General features: G+C 41.4%; 1 protein-coding gene across 2 annotated transcripts; it reads left to right on the forward strand.

Annotated features, from left to right (window-relative positions):
* Window positions 1-744: 744 nt before the first annotated feature.
* On the forward strand, window positions 745-12,405 carry kynu (kynureninase). 2 transcript variants are annotated; one of them, XM_028981609.1, is made up of 14 exons: window positions 745-990; window positions 1,066-1,232; window positions 1,709-1,829; window positions 2,040-2,122; window positions 3,269-3,330; window positions 3,685-3,756; window positions 3,887-3,961; window positions 4,262-4,408; window positions 5,785-5,883; window positions 6,200-6,273; window positions 6,422-6,474; window positions 7,046-7,131; window positions 7,366-7,596; window positions 11,671-12,405. In XM_028981609.1, exons 2-14 carry the CDS (start codon window positions 1,079-1,081, stop codon window positions 11,800-11,802), a joined length of 1,389 nt encoding a protein of 462 aa, XP_028837442.1. In that variant the 5' UTR covers window positions 745-990; window positions 1,066-1,078; the 3' UTR covers window positions 11,803-12,405. The 2 variants fall into 2 exon arrangements, with proteins under 2 accessions (XP_028837442.1, XP_028837441.1); XM_028981608.1 differs by having other exon boundaries at window positions 746-990; window positions 1,069-1,232.
* The last annotated feature ends 9,196 nt before the right edge of the window (window positions 12,406-21,601 follow it).

The following is a 21,601-nucleotide window of genomic DNA, read 5'->3' on the forward strand; positions in this document are numbered from 1 at the left end:
GGACACAATGGTAGTAAGTGGGATTTGAACCTGGGTCTTCTGGTTCACAGGCGAGTGTGTTACCCACTAGGCCACTACCACCACGTGGTCAAACCCACGTTACTTATGAGGTTGGTACCTCCTTCATCATTAGACCGAGGCTTATTAAGGTCAGACTGGGGTGAAGACCTTCTGGTGGCTGGTGCTCCTACACACCAGCCTCCTTCTGGAAAGGACTTCGTTGGGCTCAGATATTCCTCCTCTGCAGTACTATCTGATGTAGTACTAGATTCGGTTCTGTTCCGCAGCACAGAGGTCAGGCGAGTTACAATGGGACCGAAAGAGTTCCTTGAATCTAGTCATATATACGACACTTGTTTCAAGTTGTGACAGTCAGGGCGACATGATAAAGGAAAATAAAAAGTGGGGTCTGCCCTACAGGGATTCTTTTTGTGTAATGATGAGGTGAAAACCCCTACTATGTGGAACACCCCCCAGGAGAGGTCACGCGGTATTCCGCATTCTGTCTGGGTGAAGGTAATTACCATGCACCTCATTTTTACTGGAATGCAAATAAGAATGAAGTAAAAGATAAAATACGAACGATTTTTTGTTTGTTTTTACCTCGATCAATAGACACTGTGGATTGTTGAGCTGGCTTTTGGGTTCAGCGTTACAGGGGCAGAATTTAGAGGAAACCTTACAAATGGTCAGGGTCAATTTCGCAATCTGGGCTTTTCGACACGCAGTGTCACACAGTAACCAGGAATGCGACATGTGACGCGGAAAACGACACTTTCCTTTTAATAAAAGGAAGCGCGTCGTACGCATTCGTGAAGCCCTTTTAATATCCGCACGGCGGCGACGTGTTTTTCTTTCGACGTTTTTTGGCCTCGCAACAACGGGGAAATGATTAGCCTTGCGATGTTTGCGGAGGGGTGAAAGATCGCATTTAAAGTGTTGTCACACATGCACAGACCTGTCTCTCATCGCACAGACCTGAACACCAACGTGAGTTACATGATCTATAGCTATCTATCTATCTAATGTATCTCTTCATTTTTACTGTGATTTGGCGTCTTCCAGCAGGTGCTCCGCCATGGACCCCTGCGCCGCGGTGGTGGAGCGGGCGGCTCGGCTCCTGAGCTGCAGCCCCGCCGCGCCTGAAGTCGCCAGGTTTCTGGACGAGCGCGACGAGCTGCGGCACCTACGAACTCAGTTCTTGGTTCCTAAAGTCAACGAACTTCCTCCATGTAAGTAAAAAACTTTACACTGCGGAAAGAATCGTTTAAGTTGTATTTTATCTTTTTTAAAAAGTTGGCAACGTTTCACCCCCCCAACCCGTCCACACATTCCACAACACGTGGAATCTTCGCGAACTCCCACTCCTTTCTTTATTTTCTTTGCATAAAGCAAATTTCACAAGCAGCACACTAGCCTAGATCTTTTTTTCCATGCAGAATAGCATATGCAGATCCCTGACCCGAAGAGCCCGGTCGTTTCGCGCATGCGCATTAGTTACGGCGCGCGCAGCCTGTTCTAAATGGACCAGGTTACACTTTTCTGCAGAAGTCATCTGTATTTTTATCAGGTGCATCCTCAGGTGCGTCTCTTACGGGGACAAAGGACATACTGTAGCGAGAATCAGGGCACTTCATCACTAGTGGGGTGTGTGTGTGTGTGTGTGTGTGGGATGGATCGGACTAATGTGCTGTTAATCTTGCCGCAGCTGACCTCTCCCTGGCAGAGGGCGCGGAGGAATGCATTTACTTTGCGGGCAACTCGCTGGGCCTGCAGCCGAAAATGGCCGGAAAGTACATCCAGGAGGAGCTGGACAAATGGGCGAAGACGTAAGCCGGGCCGCTCTCTCCCTTTCCGTGTCAGCCGCATAATGCAGCCGCACCGGGTGCTTTATGACTTGAGTGTTTCTCAAAATCAATAATGTGGCGGTGGCGGTGGGGTAAATGGCCACCTAGGGCTTTTTCCAGGGAATTCGGATGAGTTGAACTTCGACCCCCAGAATCGTTCTTTTGGCCACTAATCGCTCTAATTGTTTACAGAGGTGTTCACGGGCACACAGTGGGATCCCGGCCTTGGGCTTGGGCCGAGAATACCATCGAGGGGCTCATGGCCGACATTGTTGGTAAAGGCATATTCAGTAAATCTGTCTGGTATCCTGCTCTTGCTTTCCTATCCTCGGAACGTTTAATCCAGAGATGAGTACGACAATCACATTACATAATAACAGTACTAAAGACAGGAAATAAATGAATTTCATAGTGCATATGATCTACAGCAAGGGCTGTATTTAAATATGATGTAAAAATTACGCGAAACGTGCGAACATGAAACCTTTTTCAGTTTTATTAATTTCATTGCTGACAAAAGCGTGAAAGTATAGAGAATTCAGAGCCTCATCCTGACAATTTACAACTTCATTAGTTTACTTTAAAATTTAATGTGCACTTTCACATTTTGGCAAATACATATTAAAATAAAACTCATGGCTCTGCACCCTTATTCAACCAATTGCTTGGCCAAAGTTTGTACTGAGCCAATAAGGGATGAAAGTCAGTCAAGTTTTTGCAAAACAAAAGTGAACTAAATGAAAGGCTGAAACCCGCCAGTAATGCATGACTATTTCATCCTCCAATTTAACTTCTTAACTTCCCCTTCTTCTCGACTTCTCCTTGAAAACATGATTTTTGTGTCTAATGTGTAATGCAAAATACACTGACTAGTTGTCTAGCTGGTTAACAACGCTGCAGCAAATTACACTCAGTCGTATCCAGAAAATTAGTGGCTTTTCGCTGAGCTTTCTGTTTTGGCCACTGCATGTCCATGCAACAGTGTCATGGTGCTGACTCTGGGGGGGGTGCTCTGCAGTTTCATGGTGTCTTATGTCGTCGTTCTGATCAGCCTCATTGTGTCTAACTCGTGCCGAGTCATTGTTCGTATATCTCCGTACCCTGTCCCGTATGCTGTGAATTGTTATAAGTAAAACCCCTGTCCTGTGAAAGTCATCTTTATGCGTCCTCTTCCTTCTGCACTGTCCCGCCAATCTGACAAACACACAATAGTCTTTTAACAATTACTGTCTTATCTTCTACCAAATAAAGTGTACGATGCACAATTTTTTTTTTTACATAACAATGCAGTATCTTATTGCACATTTAAATACAGTCTGGCATGTCTGGATTTTGATCATGAATATTTTTTGCTGAATCTATGTGATTTGGCATATTATTATTATTATTTTTATAATTATTGTTGTTATCATTTTTAATAGGTGCAAAACCTGAAGAGGTGGCCCTTATGAATGGCTTGACTGTCAATTTGCATGTTCTTCTGGTGAGGAAAAAAAAAGGTTCATATATATATATATGTATATATGAAAATATATTTTTGTGCTGGGTAACAATTCAATATTATAATCTAGATTCATTCTTTTCATTTTTCTCTCTCTCTTTCTCTGTATTGTCATTGCAGCAATTTTAGACTTTCAGGTGCAATTTAGTGCAGAAAAATAAAACAAAGCACAATCACTTCCTTAACCTTCCACTTGCTTACTAGGCCACCACTGCAGCACTAATAGTGCTGCAATAATGCAATAACTTGCCTGGCACTAATATTTATATATTTTGAAAGTAAGTCTAGACTTTGGACTGGATTTTTGTTGTAATACTTTTTTATCGTCCCCAAAAGCTGTCCTTCTATAAACCCACGGCAAAAAGACACAAAATTCTTTTAGAGGACAAGGCTTTTCCTTCAGACCACGTAAGTCCTTCTATGTGCTCAGACCCATCTTCTCATGCCTCTGAAACATGTCCTTGCTGCATCATTCTATACCCGCCTGTCTCATTCGGAGTCAGCATTTACATGGGAATGTGTGATTTTTTTTTTACAGTATGCAGTGGAATCTCAAATCTGCCTACGTGGCTTTGACCCTGAGCAGAGCATGCTGCTGATGAAACCGAGGAAGGTAAAGGAACCGAGGGCCATTTGGCCCCAGTTTTTATATCGTAAAACTTTCTATATGTTGAGTTCTATATAGAGCACCCCGACAGCCCCGTTCTCACCCGTGTCTCTGTATTTAATGGATGGTGTGCAGTGTTTCCAGTCACTGCAGGTCTGGGGCTGCCTGCCGTGCTCTGCCTTGGTGCGGAGCTCGTAAAGAGTCTGTTCTTGTAAGAAGTGTCTGTCCTCATTAGCGTCGAATGGCCTGGTGCGATGAGCCTTGTCTGAGTGCGAGTGACCACCGCTGCTGCTTTCAATCTAACAGGGGGAGCACACTTTGAGAACGGAGGACATTCTGGACGCGATTGAAAAGGAGGGCGATTCAATTGCTGTCATTGTGTTCAGCGGAGTGCAGTATTACACCGGACAGCTCTTCAACATGGCGGCCATTACCAGGGCCGGACAGGCCAAGGTAAAAAAAAAAAAATAAAATAAATAAAATACTAACAACCTCAAGGGCAAAAGCGGTGCTGTGGCATTGCTGGCTTTGAGTTAAGGGTCCACGACTTGCCTCATTAGCAAGGCTCCCTGGTAATTCTTAAATTGCTCTGTACTCTGTACGGCCACAGCCCCACGCTGGGCCGTGTGAAGACTTGGCCGCCCCATGCTGATGTGTTTGAGATGGCCTTTGCGTCTGACGCATGGTCTGAATGAAATTGCTTTGTTGAAAGGTAAGCAGGCAGCTCAGCGGTGACTCGGGGGTAGGGATCCGCGGTGCCTTGGAATTTGTTGCACGACACTGCCCTCTCTCGGGGGGCCTGGCACTGCTTTCTTTGGCAGCCATGATGAAAGAACTGATGAGTCATTATTAGATGAACCTAATGGACCGGCTGTTTAAAGGTCGGTACGGTGATTTGCACTTAAAGACTGCCACGTAAATCAGTGGAGTCACTGCTGAAAACCACAGTTTTCTTTTCTAGCTAAGAAGTAGTCAAATACAACATTTCTTTCTAGACCATTCTATAAACACTCTATGTACATTTCCATTTAAAAGTTTAGAAATGTCATTGTTTTTGATGGGAAACAGTTGTTAAAGTCCATACATTGCTCATGTTGTAATTGACAGCTTGCATGGAAATGGCTGTAAATAATGGAATATTATATAATATAATGTATATTAATTTATATTTTTTTCTAATTTCTCAATTTAATATCATTTAATATTAATATATTATTAATAATATAATAAAATAATAATAAAAAATGATCAGCATCAAATCAGTGTTGAGTTTCAATGGAATACTGTGTTGGTTAGCATTTCAATTACGGTATTTAACAGATTCCCTTGTCCAGATCAACATACAACCAGTAGTTACAGGGGCTCACGGTCAAGTGTCTTGTTCAGGGACACAATGGTAGTAAGTTGAGTTTGAACCTGCGACTTTGTGATCTGCTGTTTCATAGGTGAGTGTGTTACCCACTAGGCTGGAATGCAAAAAAAGGAACATTTCAAAAGGAAATGTTTGAACAGTGTACATTAAGACAGGGTATTAATATTCTCTTCCTTGCATTGAAGTTCATTTGTTTTATGTTTAAATTATGTTAAATATTCATGGATAGAAATACCCGTTTATTAATCATATTTACCCTGAAGACTAAATAAGAAATAAGCATTACAGCGTGAGTCTACCTGCCACTCACCATTAAATACTGCACCCTGCCTTGTTTAGTATTGGTTGTTTTGCATATGCATATTAATTTAATATGAGTGTGTGTGAGAGCACCCTGCTCAGAGGACAGGCCTGATTGTTTCTTGTTACTACGTTCTTGTTCCGTTTGGTTCTGCAGGGCTGTTATGTGGGTTTCGACTGTGCTCACGCGGTCGGCAACGTTGAGCTGTACCTGCATGACTGGGGAGTCGATTTTGCCTGCTGGTGCTCCTATAAGGTCAGTCTAAGGGCGATGTGTGTTATTTTTTTATAATTTTTTTTCTGGGCAATGGCCTTCTGATTGGCAGATGTTATAAAGCAGTTGGGGGGAGAAATAAATGGCTTTTTGTTAAGTAACTGTATTCACTGTGTAACTTTTTTTTTAGCATATTTAGTGTTTTGATTTATCAACCATTTATATAATATACTTTGCATTTGTTTCACATTAGATACCTGTGCTGCATGTTTCAGTGTGTTTATTCTTAAAATAGGATGGAGGAATTTAAAAGTCAAGGCTAAGTGGGTGTGAATACCGGTTTGTTCTATTTCTTCAGTATGTGAACTCAGGAGCTGGTGGATTGGCAGGAGCTTATATTCATGAGAAACATGCCCACACAGTCACGCCTGCGTAAGTTCTGCAGGTTTTATTCTTCTGTACACCTTCTCTGCAACGTGTTTTCTTCAGTTAAATGTGAACAAGGCCAAGTTGCAGTTGCAAAAATATAATTGTAATGATGGTTTCTACACTTTTAAATGTTTTTTTTTTATTATATTAGGCTTAGGGGTTGGTGGGGACACAACTTGAAGACACGCTTCAAAATGGACAACAGTAAAAACTTACATTTTTATGTACTATTTGAATAGTTTTTGCACAAGTCTTAGAAAAAAAATGTTAATACAGAGAATACATTGTCATTTTAGCCATGATAGAAAATGGTTTATCATGACAGATGAACTGTTGATCACAGCTTCTTCAGTGGCTAAAAATTACAATTTGAAACCAACAAAAGCCGGAATACCCAAATTATGATGGAATGTGTTTTTTTTTTCTTGATTTTATACATTATTTCATTGAGTTCTCCAGAGCAGTAAGGTCAGGGTCCATGAAGCTACATACAATAACAACAGTTGATCAGCCGACCCACTACAGTTATTTGAGCTTAATGACATCTAAATGAATGGCAGTGTACTTATTAATAGATATTTTCAGAGATACCTATATTGACTTCTGTGAATTTTACATCTTTCACATAAATTAAAATGTTGCAAAAAGCTTGCATTACGTATAACAGTGAGTTATGTTGAACAGTGACTTTAGTGTGTAATGTTTTGCTGCCATCGTGTGGAGACAGATTTTCACTACATGAAGTGAGTAAAAAATTTTATAAATCTCTTCATAGCAATGGATCTTCTACCTGGAATTAGCGGCTTCAGGTTATCAAACCAGCCCATCCTTCTGGTATGTCCACTTCAGGCCAGTTTGGAGGTGAGTGCCCTTTAACAGAATATTACTAATTTAAAATGATTATTTGTTGTTGCCTTTATTACTACTTATTCTTCAATTTTGTATGCAGAGGGTATAATTTATGTGTGTGAAATGCTCTTTTGGGCAAAATAATACACTTCAATAAAATACAGAAGCATTATAGTAATGTATAAAGTAAATAAATTGAGGTTGTAGACTAAAATATTATGTATGTTTTTAATCATTCTTTATTAGATCTTCAGCCAGACAAGTATGAAGTCTTTGCGGAAGAAGTCAATTTTGTTAACGGGCTATCTGGAATACCTCATAAAACACTTCTACTCCAAGGATGAGTCAAACCTTAGTAAACCTTACGTGCAAATAATCACCCCGTCCAATCCTGAGGAGCGAGGCTGTCAGCTGTCCTTGTCTTTTTCTGTGCCCATCCTTGCAGTATTCAAAGAGCTGGAGAAGAGGGGTGTCGCTGTGAGTACCCAACATCTGCAGACCTGTCCTTGTTGCCCAGAAAAGCTGCTTTTAAATTCATTCATTTACTGTTGACATAATGTAATAATTTGCCTGAGAGAAGAACTGTTCCTCAAAGATGAAACAAATTACTCAGTTATAGTAATTTGTTTATTCCCTCTGTTGTATAGCATGGTAGACTCATTGACATTTTTTCAGCCCTGTCAGCCGGAGGAACCTGACAAGTTGCCAGTACATGCTGGAAAAGGGAGAACTTCATGAAGTTGAAAAGGTCTCACAGAAATGAGATCAGATCATGCAGGGTTGCTACATATTTAGTCTGCACTTGGCAAGCATGCAGTGCATTCACCATGCACCCATACCATTATGACCCAATATTGAGAAGGTCCCTCTGTTGCCACTGCAGTATCCCACGGTTTTGGTTTGGGTGTAGCAATGTTTAGGTAGCTGGAATTTAGGGTCCCTTCAGAATACTGCCTCCTCCAACATTATGCTCAGTGCCAGTTGTAGACAGGCATATATGAGGGGACAGATAGAAATGTGAAGGGGGCACATGAGGCAACGGAGGCAGGAAAGCAGTGCTCTGATAAATGTTTTTGTCGTGTAACTGGATTGCACTTTGTCAGGCCTCTACCCTAAGACCTGTCAAACTTGGGTGTCCCACCTGAAGGCTGATCTTAGGGTCACTGAGGCACACAAACCCCCTGACCACAACAATGGAAATTCCTCAGAGCGGTAAAAAAATGAAATATTCCTAATCAGATTATAACAACTAAAAACATTTACCCTAATTGGGTGGGGGGGGGATATATATATATATATATACACACACACACACACACACACACACATATATATATATATTTAAACCCAACACTTCTTACTATGAAAAAATATGTTGGCATATTTGAAAAAAGGATTTGTCTCACAGCATTAACTTTCTCTTTGTGAGCTGCTGGGGTGGAAAGGGAATATGATTTAGCTTTACTAAAATCGTATTGTATTAGCACATGAAACTGTTGAATGCAGAGTTGGCCGGGGCTTCATATCTGGGTCCTCCAGTTGACTATACAACAGACAGTAGAGCTATAATCGGGCCTAAAAAGTACAGGTTTTTAAAAGCCTGGATTTCTTTGCGCGTGCCATGACCGCTAACCTAAGAGGGAAAAGAAATTTCAGGGGAAATGAGGGGTGTTAAAAACAGAATAGCCTAGCCTCCATCTAGACTATTTCACTTCTTCAACATATATTTTTGCATCTCTTGCGACAATTAAAACCAATCACCTGACCACGGTGTCTGAGATTTGCAAATTAAATGAGTGATTGTCATTGTGATACATGGTGCAACCATCACCCTTGGTGAGCAGTGGGCAGCCATGACAAGCACCTGGGGAGCAGTGTGTGGGAATGGTACTTTGCTCAATTAATAAAACCTGTCCTCTAATTTGTGCCTTGTTTAAGTGGACTGCTCAGCTACTGTAGTAAAACTTGTCCATTTTCAGATTCTGCGTAATCTATTTTCTTTCTCAACTTCTAAAGGTTTAATTCAATGGGCAAGACGTTTTTTTTTAAGGGGGTGCTGCCCCCTCTTGCCCCAGCATAGAGGCATCGCCAATTATGGTGCCATGTCTTTCCCAGGTTAATGACTCCAATGCACAAAGCCCTTCTACATGATGTAAAAGGAAACATGATTCATCAGATCAGAACTGGTTTCGGTGATTTCATGGGCTGTAGGTACTTTTCTCTTTGACCTTTTACACAAGCACCCTGACTGGTCTGTGGCTGCGAAGACACTTAACCCAGAGTGTCTTCAGTAAATACTGATTGTGAGTTGCTGTAAATGTAAATATTGTTGAACTTTGACCTCTGTGCATTGTGAGTCATTAACGCATAACCAATAGTAACAACGCATTAAAGCAGCCGTCAAACCAAGATGACGGAGAGACTGTTTATATCCGTGATTATAAGTTGATTTTTGAAATTATAGCATTCAGGGACAGGAAGAAAATGGTTGGATGCTTTATGTCTGCCAGGTGTGTTTTGAGTCCACGTTGCTTGTTGTTGGCAGGAGCATGTGATATTTGTAGACCTTCATTTAAGTTAGTTCGAAATAAAAGTGAAAGTCATTGTGAAACACTGCAGCAGATTTAACCCATCGTCCTTAGTGAGCAGTGGGCAGGCATGAAAGGCACCCAGGTAGCAGTGGGTGGGGTCGGTACCTTGCTCAAGGGGACCTCAGTAGAACGCTGGTGGTTCGGTATTTGAACCTGCAACCTTCCAGTTATGAGTCTGCTTCCTTACCTGCTAAGTCACCATCTAATGGGGTATAGTTATAAAGCGCATTATGTGGTAGGATTGTGAGGGTGGTGCACAGAAATGGTGTTTAAACCAGCCTAATAAATCTTCACCTGTCCTTGGTGGCATTGTTATGGCTGATTGGTGTAATGTGCTTACTGATCAGTGTGAGCCTTGAGGCTGGATTATGTATCCAATCATTTGTCCCAACTGTTTGACAGATTTTTGTCTGGTTTGTTCAGTCACGCCGTTCTTCATGAAATGTGTATTCTCAAAATAATCTGTGCAAAGGCTGTTCAAATGCCTGAGTTGTAAAACAGAAATAAGTGTCAGGCATAAGGGCAAAGGTTCAGAAGGTGAGGGGTGAAAGGTGGTAAGATCTGCCCTTTTCATTTTTAATGGCACTCCGTTTGCAATCTGAACCTGTGTATGTATTGCAAGGAATGGATGTGTTGTTAAAGTTCACATTTCAACCTTTTAAAGGTACGTTTTCAATTGTGATTTTCTTTTTCAATGATGTGTGAAGTCTAATTGCAATGTGCACGAGGGCTTAAAGTTTAGTCTTTTACATTTGTTTAGTGGGTAAATGGCTGAAGGCCAGGGCAGATCTTAAGTGCTCTTTACTCTGTGCTGTGTGTAGTAGCATGTACAACACAGCCGATGGCTGCCGATGTAAATGGTGCAAAGTTAATTAAAGCTACTCTCTTAGCAGTTGCGCCGAACCCATTCCAAGAATTCAGGCAGCACCTAATAAAGCGGCCACTGTCTGTACATGCCGCGTTTAGTGCTCCAGGCATTACTTTGTGGACGGCACAGTTTCACTCGTTTCCTGTCAGCTTGGCCTGTAACAGTGATAAAGTGAAGAGATGAGGGATGACAGGGGTAAGTATGTTTCTCAGTAGCGTCACAGAGGGAGCACCTGGGCCTGACAGCTCTCTCTCTTTGTCTAATTTAGGGCACAGGGGTTTGGTTGCTAAGGAGCTTTTGGCTAAATAGTGACACCCTTTTTCCTGACAACCCAGTTTGTAGATGTGGTGCACTGATGCTCCAGAATGTTCAAATGTAACATGACCCGTTAATATGTTTTTGATTGAAAACTTTTATTTTCTCAAAAATCAAAAGCTATTTCACAGGGAGGTTTGTTTAGTAACATTTGAAATATACATTTGAATGGTTTATTGCTTATGCTGACTGTTATTTGCATTGACTATTTTGAAAAATTAAGCAGAAATGTAATTTGCATAATTATTTGGAATGCAGTGTACATATAAAGATAAAACAAGAATGAACTGCTCGGTAGTTATTTGTATTATTTTGCTATTATTTTTTTATTGGTGTGCAATTATTTCAGTCACCATAACATTGATCTTTGGAGAAGTTCTTTTAAACAGAGATCAAAATGGGAGGAGCCAGATGATTGACTGAATGCTGCCTCCTCAATCGGGATGATTTTAATATCATGTTTACCAATACATCACATGTGCAAACATCATTAAGTTGGTTTCTTTTTGTAAATACTGAGAACCTCTTTAAACGTACAGTAAATATCAAGCCAGTTCGAAAATAGTGCTGTAAGTCTTTGGTTTGAAAGATAACTCATCCAGGTCTTCCACCTCTGTCTGCTTGTTTTTTATTTACAGAAATAGTATGTAGTAGCAGTACCAGTAATATTTAGACATTTAGTCAGGTCTATAGTTCTCAGTTGAAAGATAAATGCTATACTGCAACGTGTACATTATGTGACTAATATCTCGTGTCTTTTTTTTTTTTTCTGTTTAGTGTGACATGAGGGAACCCAACGTTCTGCGTGTAGCTCCGGTGCCTCTATACAACTCATTCAGCGATGTGCACCAGTTCATCAACCTCTTGGGTTCGGCGATTCTTGCCAGCAGTAAACCCCAGGGCAGTTGATGCAGGTTGGTCTGGTGCACAGCACAACGTGTGGCAGACGTAGTATGGTCTGTGGATGGTGTGTATGTATATGTAATACATCATATTTGTCTTGCTGACCTCTTTGCACTAAAGGGGTCATCTCGGTCTTTTAAGGTTAAGTGCCACTTCACGGCATTAGTTTCTATTTCCCAGATGGGATGGTGGATGATTGCCGAACCTAAAAAATCTACTGGTTTATAAAAGTCATCAAATTCACTAACATTTACAAATAAATGAAGAAAATCATGAACTCACTTGCTTCCCAGGATTAGACTGTTATTGTTCATGATGTTTTAGAGGAGAATCAATGTAACAAATGTGCAACAATGTAACAAAAGAGGATATCTTTAATTATTAAAATTGTTGTGGCATCTCTAAAACCTGAACACACCCCATTATTTTAGCATGGATGAAACCATTACAAAGACTTTTTTCTTATTCGGATTCAACTTCAATAGTACCCCAAGTAATGGTTCTGAAATGTATAATTTAACATCCATACAGAATGTGTGAAACTTGTTAAAGTGTATGGAAACTGTCTTGTATACTGTTCTATATAAATAATAAAGAAAAAAAAAGTAACAATGCTTATGTTTGGAATGTTTAGTGGCGTTAAAACACTTTAAACAGCTCTTTATACAGTGGAGCAGCCACCGAGTTGTCCCACTTAAAAAGATGAGAGAGCTCTGTAATTTTCATCATAGGTACACTTCAACTGTGAGAATGTAGAGACAGGAAATCACATTAGAAATCACATTGTATTTGTACAATGGTACAGAAAATAAGTATTTGGTCAGTAGCAAAAGTTCACCCTGATACTTTGTAATGCAACCCTCCCCACCCTTCTCCTTCCCCTTCTCCTTCCCATGTCATTTTGGGCTGTTTCCTCACCGTTCTCAAGATCATTTCTATCCTACAAGTGGAAAATGAATTTAATAATGTAGGCGTAAACTTATATATAAAAGGTGTAAACCAAATTTTATGACCAACAGGCACAAAAAAAGAACATATTATTGCAGAATGTTCATAAATCTGTCCCCTTAGCCATACCATTAGATAGCATCATATAAAATGAGGCATGCCAAACTACAGTATAGAGTTCAGACATAGCATATTTTCAAATCCACTTTGCTTTGCTCTTATAAGATGTAATCAGTAGAATGGCAATTTAAACCCTATTTGGCTCCGAGGGACTTTATTACATCCATTTCCTCTTTAATGTCTTAGTGCATACATTAGGACTCGCTCCTGCTGAGAGCAGGTGTGACCCCCCTGGAGTCACGGTGCAAGATAATGTCCCATAATGAGAAGAAAATTAAAAAGTAAGTGCACGTATCACCCTTGCTTGTTTGCTGTCACATCCTGGAGGATGGATGGGTTTTTGTATGTTGATTTTGCTCTTAACTTCAATACCAGAGTTATAATGTGACAGATGGAAAAGCCTGCTGGTGCTCCGTTCCACTGATGGTGATCAGCATTCTGTTTTTTTTTTTATACCAAATCATTCATGTGCTTGTAAAATCAATCGCATATTATTTTGCGGCCGGAATTTCCAAACGCATCACAGGATGGAAATGGAGTGTTTTTGCAGTGCTGCAGAAAACTGTGGAGATGTTTTGTACGAGCAACAAAGGAAGCGTTTTATTAGAATCAGGCAGGCATAGTTGCAGCATGTGGAGGGCAGACTGCTTGATTAATTAAATTAGGGATTAAGTAAATGACACTGAAAGGCAAAGTCTCACAACACCGCTGTAAACAACTCTTAGGAGGCATGGGCAGAATGTTTTCATCCACATGTTGGCTTAATGAAGGCAGCCCGCCATATTCATCCCCACTACTTAATTATTGTCAGAATTAAACGGCCTCTATTTTATGGAGAAAATGAGCAATTTAGTCATTTGTGCTTGCCTTCCTGCGATCGGTATTTTCATGAAGTCAGATAATTGAAATTAATATGTCTTTTCAAAGTGCAATAGTTCCTCAGCTGATTACTTTAGCCCACACAGTGAAAATAATATTTGTTAAGGCCATTGTGAATGCTGAATAATGTCTGATGAAAGAAATGTAAAACCAACCAGCTGAATGCCAAACAGCTGATAAAACTAAAGACTAAAGTATCTGGTACATATCTTTTATTTTATTTTAAATAACTGATTTCGTGTATTTATACAGATCTGTTAATGTGAAACAGACTTTTTTGGGAGAAATATTGGGTTTTGTCTTTTATTATGCTGCAGAAACTAGGCATAAATATTGTTCAATGTTGTGTTGTAGAAATTAAACATAATTTAATTTACAAAAATTATTTGCACACTAAATAATATAAGTGATTACATGCAATTAGCAACAAACTGTTCAGGATCTCTTTAGTTGCTTGTTTTTCTATTTAATGGCAAAAAAAAAACAGTTTCTTTGCTTAGCAGAATTTTGCTTAGCATATTGCTTTATCTTGGCCTGCTCACCTTCTCTCTGTTTTAATGTTTTTTTTTTTTTCTGGAAGAAGCTCAAAAAGCTCACAGCATGTGGCTGCAAATGGAATTATGCAGAAAAATGATGAGTGATCCATCTCCCCTAACATTACACACCTCAGTAGCCTGCAGTACTCGCCTACCAATTAACACTTACTTTATAACATGTTGGGCTGTTCTTAATGTTCCTGCATGTGTTTATGCACTATTACCTTGACTGATGCCTCTCCCACAATTAGACATAATTGGCATATCAATATGCAAAAGCTAAATGGATTAACCTTCTTTAAAACTAATGAGCACCTCTTTGCCCAGCTGGTGAACGGACCTGAATTTGCATTTGTCATTTCTTTCTCTTCTTCTTCTTCTTCTTTTTTACAGTATTTTTTTGTTGATTGTGGTGATGGAAGGATCTAAATAAAAGACATTTAATATATCCAGGGTCCCCTAGCAATGTCTACCTTACACAGGGTGTAAAAAAAAATAAACATGAAAAAGCAGCTTGGTGGTAAACGGCCTGTATTGAAACATGGTGGGTTTTAAAAGATGAATAATTTGTACAGCGCAGTTTTGGCACCGCTCCAAAGATAAGCACTGCTTGCAGTGAATGTGGATATGGTTCAATATTATCTAACCCCTGATTCAATTTCCATGCATTAGTTTCAAAAGTCTTTGTGATTTAATCACTCCCGGCAGCCCGGCGAGCCCTGGCCTGCTAGCTGGCAGCCGGAGCGATTTGTGGGTGTTCCAGTGCGCATCCTGGCCATCCAGGAGGACTCATTGATTTGTGCGCTTTGCCAGGTTCCTGCGCTCTGGGTAGCGGCGTGTCAGCTGAATTGCTATCAACAGCATCTCTTGTAAAACATCTGGCCTTTGACACCGGCGAGACTGGAACAGCAGCTCCGGTGGAGCGATCCATCTCCTGAGCCGGAGTGCCAGCTTCTCCTATTAGAATCCAAAATGGACATGAACCCCCGCTGAGGAGCCTGTCTCTGCGCACTGCCTCGAGGTTTTCTGCACAGTTAAGGACGCATTAAGGAGAGCTTTCAGAAAGGAACAAAAACAAGGTTGTGAGAAACAATAATTTTATTACATGCGCCGTGCGGATAAAATCAGAAGAATAAATATTCACTTGACCATCCACAACCTGTGTGCCTTCTGACTGCTGGGATTTAGGCTCATGCTGTTTTAAAAGGTCCGATTTGATGGTTCCTGACTAGTTTTTACTTCCGTCATACCCCTGTACTGGATCCCACGTAATAACTTTTAGGGTCAAGCACACCACCGTATCACAATATTTCGCCTTGAGCTACAAGCAGTACGGTGGCACTGGAGCGACTTTTTAGTTTTTTTGTGCTTTGCACCTCTCACAGTCCCCCCCTCAGACGATGTGCGCGAGTACATTTAAACTTGGCCTGCCAGGGCTTCATCGCTCGTGGCGTTGGGAAGTGTAGGGTCCTGCAGGTAATAAGGATTAAGAGCGGCATGCATCAAATTTAATTACTTCAAATAGCTGCCCCTCAGGCTTGTTCCAGCACGCCATGCTTCTGATCTGACAGCTGGAGAAGGTAGCCAGAAAAGCGAGTTAGGGGACTTTTCATCATTTTAATTAATTGTAAAAGAACCAAACCATAACCGGAAAAAGGGAGGAAAGATCCTAAGGTCTCCCACTCCCATTCTACAGTCATCACACATTTTGACATCTTTAAAATAGGTAAAATTCTGTCCTTTGGGGAAGGGGGGACCTTTATTTATTATCGTCAAATGTGTTATTTGGGGACATAATGTAATATAGGCCACAATTTTCTGTTTAATATACAAAAATATCAAGTGCTGAAAATAGACACATGTATGCTCAGCCCAATCTTTTTCTCTGCAGCGAGCTGATATGAATTATTGCTTTCATGCTGCATTACTTAATGGTGCCAAGCAACGTCCTGCTTTTAAAATCCAGCCGTTAGGTGAATGCAACCTTCTATTTTTTTATCACAATATTTCCATAAATGAACATATTTCTAGAAATTCTGCACCATTTAAATGTAGGGGAAGTGCAGACATTCACCTTGTGATGAATACCAGCTAGTTGCTTTAGGTTTAATAGAAGCAATGGGCAAAATGACTGTAACGACGTGGCTCATCAGTAGCCCCTCGTGCAGGTCCCCAATCGCCCTGGCCCCTCTCAACAAGGGACGGACAATATGTTGCGGCTTTAACTTATCAAAGGTTTTTATCAAACGCCCCCCCCTTCTTTTTGCATTGGGTAAGAAGTGGATAAAAGGCTTGTTTTTGGCTAGAAGTAGCTTATTAAAAAGCTTCATGAATAAGAGAGCGTGCGAGGAAGGCTATTGTGAGAAGGGAGGAGGGGGGTTGAGACAAAATGTGAAATACCAGGCAAAAAGAAAGTTCTTCAGAAAAGAAAATTGCCTTTTAATGTGTTCAAATGATCTCATTCCTAAATCAGATACTATAACCTTGTTAGCATCTGGGCTTATTTCCATATTAACAACCCCTTCAGAACCTTCAAAGTGATTAATAATTGACAACAAATGAAATGTTTTGATTGTCGTCGCCACAAAGCATGTTTAATGTTTTATATGTTCCATCCTAGCTAATTATGCAGATGACACATTTGTCAGACCCTCGTCTTCCACTGGTACAGTGTTTCCAGAGGGGAAAACAGGCTATCCGCGCAGTAATTAACTGCTGGAAAATGCTCAATGACCTGCAAGAGAGTCAAATGGCTGCCAATTCAGACATTGTTTAGCCATAGAAGTATGCTGGTAATTAAAAATTGGGTTTGTACAAAATATATATATATATATATATATATATATATATATATATATATATATATATATATATATATATATATATATATATATATATATATATATATATATATATATATATATATATATATATGTATATATGAACTTTATCCTACACATAAGGTTCACAAGTCATGTGAAATTTGTATAACCTTTATGTTCATCATAATTATTCATTTTTGTTTTTGCTATAAAATGGATGTTAGGGGTCCCAGTCATCCCCTGTTTCTTATCCAGCTGCCATTCAGGTGGTCCAAAATGCAATTCTGTCATCCCCAAGGGATATAGTATCATAGCATGTCTTATACTACTTGGCATGCAATGTACATTCATCTTGCTACCAGAGTGCCAGCAGTGGTGTAGTGCATACACAGGAAAAAAGGCAGAGGTCTTTACCACCAACCAATTTTGGAGAACGTAATTAGGGAGTTCGCTTAGCATTAGCCGTGATTATCCAGTGTATTAATGAATGCCTGAGGACCCCGTTTAATGATTGTTATATTTCATGGCAGGGATGGATGAATGAATGGATGGATGGACGAGTAGGATATGGCCAGAAAAATGAATGATGCCAAAAGGTGACCACTGACCATAAAAACACAATTTAATAATAATTACAGACAGGTTGTTATTTAAAAAATATGAAATGTATTAGTAGTAACAATATCCATGTAGACCGGTACACTTGTAAGGTGTGTGTGTGTGTGTGTGTGTGTGTGTGTACACATGTGTACGTACACAGATCCTGGATCAGTGCTCGGTAAGATTTGTGTGTCCCTGGAGACACTGTCAGATTTCCACTTTCCCCATTTACGTGAGCGTTCCTGTAATGCAGCTGACCCCCCGACTCTCGTTACCTTGTCATTCCGCGAGACGGATCAAACGCAAGACGTGCCGGAAATAGCCGGGCTCTGACCTTGAACTGGCCGCAGAAGTGAAAGATGACAGGACCCCACGCACTGACATGTGGGGGGGGGGGGGGGGGGGGTGAAGTACCTTCCAGTGCTGCTCCTGCAGTAGGACAGTAGAGGGCAGGCCAACACTGCGGAAAGGAGCGTAGGGGCGCTTCTCCCCGAGCACAAATAAATAAATTGAATCTTTAGGATTGCCATAATGTTCGTACGGAGCGCACTGCCAGTGTTGCTCTGTGGGGACACTGCATATCACTTATGGTTTTTTATATTTTAATGGGGCTGTTTATCGCCCATCAGTTACATCATTGGCAGAAGAGTGATGAACAGAAGACACTTGATATGAATGAGTATAAAATTCATGTGAATGAGAATAAAAAACCTTATCCGGCTTGATTAAATTACATCAAGGACCTAGCTTGAGAACATTTCGGATTTGGAACTTTGAATTTAGAAAAGTGTGAAGTTTAACACACTGATTGATTGGTCGGAAATATTGGAGCGCTGCTGAATTATTCTGACGATGTTAAAGTGGTTGGAAAAAAGGAAAAAAAAACATGAAATCACAATCCGCTATCTGACATCTGAAGAAAAAAAGAGATCTGGACTGTAAAACTGTACCACGGGAGTTTGCTTTTGAATGGCTGCTGTCAAAATAAAGGCCCATTGTTCTTCTGTTGAGTTCTGTGGCACTCGTTATTTGTTTCTTTCATTTTTTTTTATAATCTACATTTTTATATTGTTCTGTACTGCCTCCAAAAGCCTTGATAAGATCTCGGCTTAATTTTAGCCCAGCAATGCTTTGGTCGCCAGTGTCATCTGCGTGGCACATAACAGGAGAGCGGTGGAGCCCCAGCTGTGTCCCAGTCAGTTCTCGCTCTTTGAGAAATTCGCTTCATTATAGAACCCTGGGGAGGCTGCCTCCTGTGGACAGGGACACTTGCCAGGCTCCCGTGTGCTCCGGGTTCTGTGTATGTCTGTTCTGAAGCAGAGATTTATTTTTTTTTCTTCTTCCTGTTCTCACCTCTCAGGTTCTTTTATAGAACAGTTTAGTGTGTGTGTGTAGTGACCCTCGCTGGAGGTGATGTGTTTTCAGGGAACCGTTGAGCATCTGCTCCTGAGGATTAGCCCTGAACAGTTGCTGTGCACATTTGTTGCTTGGATCAGCATAGCACTAATATCTTCTTTCTTTTTTTTTTTTTTTAAGCCCAGTCATGCTGTAACGGCGCATATAATCTGTGCTGAAACAATATGTGATGATCATTTTGCATTGATTTAATGCACACATTTACATTTTTATAAACATTTTTGCTGCGGTCTGGTTCCCTTTTTGTAGGGAGCATTCCCTGTGTCTTTCTCCCCCACCCCCTTTGTACCGATTTGCCTGCTGCAAAATTTTGGGGAAGACATAAATAATTCACAGGAATAAGTCTGGAATATCATGGGCAATCTGCAGCTTCTAAATCCCGTCCATTGTTTGTAGGATGGAATGTCGTGCACGAGTGGCGGACGTTTGAATATATTATCTGTCTGCTCCTGATGCAGGAATCTGCCCTCTGAGGGTCGAGAGAAATTACTTTTTTCAGTAATAAGCACATTGCTGATCATTTGTCTTATCTTTTCCTCTGATGAGATTAATAGAGGTGACAGTAAGAAGAAAAATTCAAGTCTTTCTTGATAACACAAGTCTTTCTCTTTCAAGATTTTAGATTTTTCAAATGTACGTATTGTGGAAGCGAAAAAATCCAGAAGGCAACTTCAGGAAGTGATTGCCACGGCCTTCGGGTGGCATTTCGGCCGCGCCCGTCCCATGTCCGTGTCACCATTCCCGGGCTGTGTGAGCGGCGGGATCCGCTCGGCTCCTGGACAGGTGGCCGAGGTGGTTCACAGGCTCCCCTCCGTCCCCACTACGGCCTCCCTACGGCGCGCATGCGGGGGATCCAGCCAGGCCTGGCAGTGGATGAACAAGCTTGCAGTCCCACATCTTATCTATGTGTGTGTGTGTGTGTGTGTGTTAGTGTGTACCCCCTCCCCATTCCTCTCCTGTTTCCCTTTCCCTCTGACCTATTTAGTAGAAGGATCTCTTAACAGGAAGATTAGGGCAGTTTAATAGCAGGTGACACAGCAGTGTCCTGCAGTGCTTTTCTCTGCTCCTCCTCGGCTAATCCTCGGCATCTTCCGCAAAAGAGCTTTCACAAGAAATATTGTAGTTTTTGGCATCCACTCCTTGAGGGAAGGCATGATTGTCAGAGTACATTTTTCTGTGCTGGCGAGCGGGTCCTCAGGAGAGCTGTGGGGCCGGGCTCCCTCCCCTGCGTTAGGTAAGCAGGGATGCTTTCCAAAAGAATTCCACCTAAAGCTCTTTGGAAATTACAAAAATTTGTCTTGTGTATTATCCTGTCACCTTGCCTTAAATATCTCTGTAAACATCATAAAGTGAAGTCCAGTGGTGCGTTCACGCTCTCACCCTCACACGCACACACACACACACACACACACACACACTCTCACGCACAAAGTTGTTCTCATCCTGAGATGAATATCTCTCCTGGCTGTTGTAGTTCCTGCCCCTGAAACATGGCCTGGGGTCATCCAGCATCCTGCATGCTGTGAACTCGTAGCGTGATCTACACGCCAGCTCAACCGTGCACACACACACACACACACACACACACACACACACACACACACAAAACCCAAGAACAGCCCAAATACGCATGCTGATCTGTAAACGCCTCTGCATCGCAGGAGAGGTCGTGCAAGACGGCATGCTTGCATTCATAAAGGCCGTATGCATATTTATACGGCATTAAAATGTATATATTATTAACGCTTAGGAATATGCACTTTCTGAGATTTCAAAGTTTAAGTATAAAAGAGAGTGAAGAGGAAGGTTGTGCAAATATCAGGAAACGACATTGTTTCCGTCTGCTTAAACACGCAAATCTCAGCCGCGAGGCCGGAATAATTACTGAAACGTCCAGCTCGGCCCGTCAGGCCTTTAATTACCCTCAGCCTCTTCCCGTCTATATATTTATCACCATCCAAACCGTCTCTGTCCGGGCGAAGTGGAAAGCACCGGGGTGTGTGTGAGTGTGTGTGTGTGTGTGTGTGTGTGTGTGGGTGTGCGTGCGACCATTAAAAACCGCCGCTGTCGACCTTGCTGAAGAATTGCCCGGCTCCTACTCACAGATTGAGTCGTTGACCTGGAATAGGTTTTTGTGGTCAGTGTGTATGGCTCACAATTTGCCACGGGTCAGCGCACCCCCCCACCCCCCGCGCGCGCGACCCACACTAACCACATGCCAGGACGGGCGGTACTAGTAATGGAGGACGAGGTTCCATTAACGTTCCCACATGTTCATTTAAAGCATGAACAGAACTAGTCCAGTATCTCACAGTAGACTGTATTTTAAATGGCTTCAGAAGGAGGACAGATCATTTTGTCCACAGCGGTACAGCTACTGATGAACTCTGCACCGACGGTTCTAAACTCCAGGGCTGAAGGAACTCTGCCACACCTGATCCAGCTCATCCTCATGATCAGGCATCTTCTTCAGAATCTTCTTTT

Source organism: Denticeps clupeoides, chromosome 5 (genome assembly GCF_900700375.1).
Source record: "Denticeps clupeoides chromosome 5, fDenClu1.1, whole genome shotgun sequence".
NCBI classification, from domain to species: domain Eukaryota; kingdom Metazoa; phylum Chordata; class Actinopteri; order Clupeiformes; family Denticipitidae; genus Denticeps; species Denticeps clupeoides.

What these genes read in the sequence shown, in the direction of transcription:
- kynu (XM_028981609.1), top strand. Translation starts at nt 1,079, where the DNA reads ATGGACCCCTGCGCCGCGGTGGTGGAGCGGGCGGCTCGGCTCCTGAGC. An exon ending in GCTCATGGCCGACATTGTTG is followed by an intron (nt 2,123 to 3,268) that starts GTAAAGGCATAT and finishes CATTTTTAATAG; the next exon opens with GTGCAAAACCTGAAGAGGTG. An exon ending in TGCTGATGAAACCGAGGAAG is followed by an intron (nt 3,962 to 4,261) that starts GTAAAGGAACCG and finishes TCAATCTAACAG; the next exon opens with GGGGAGCACACTTTGAGAAC.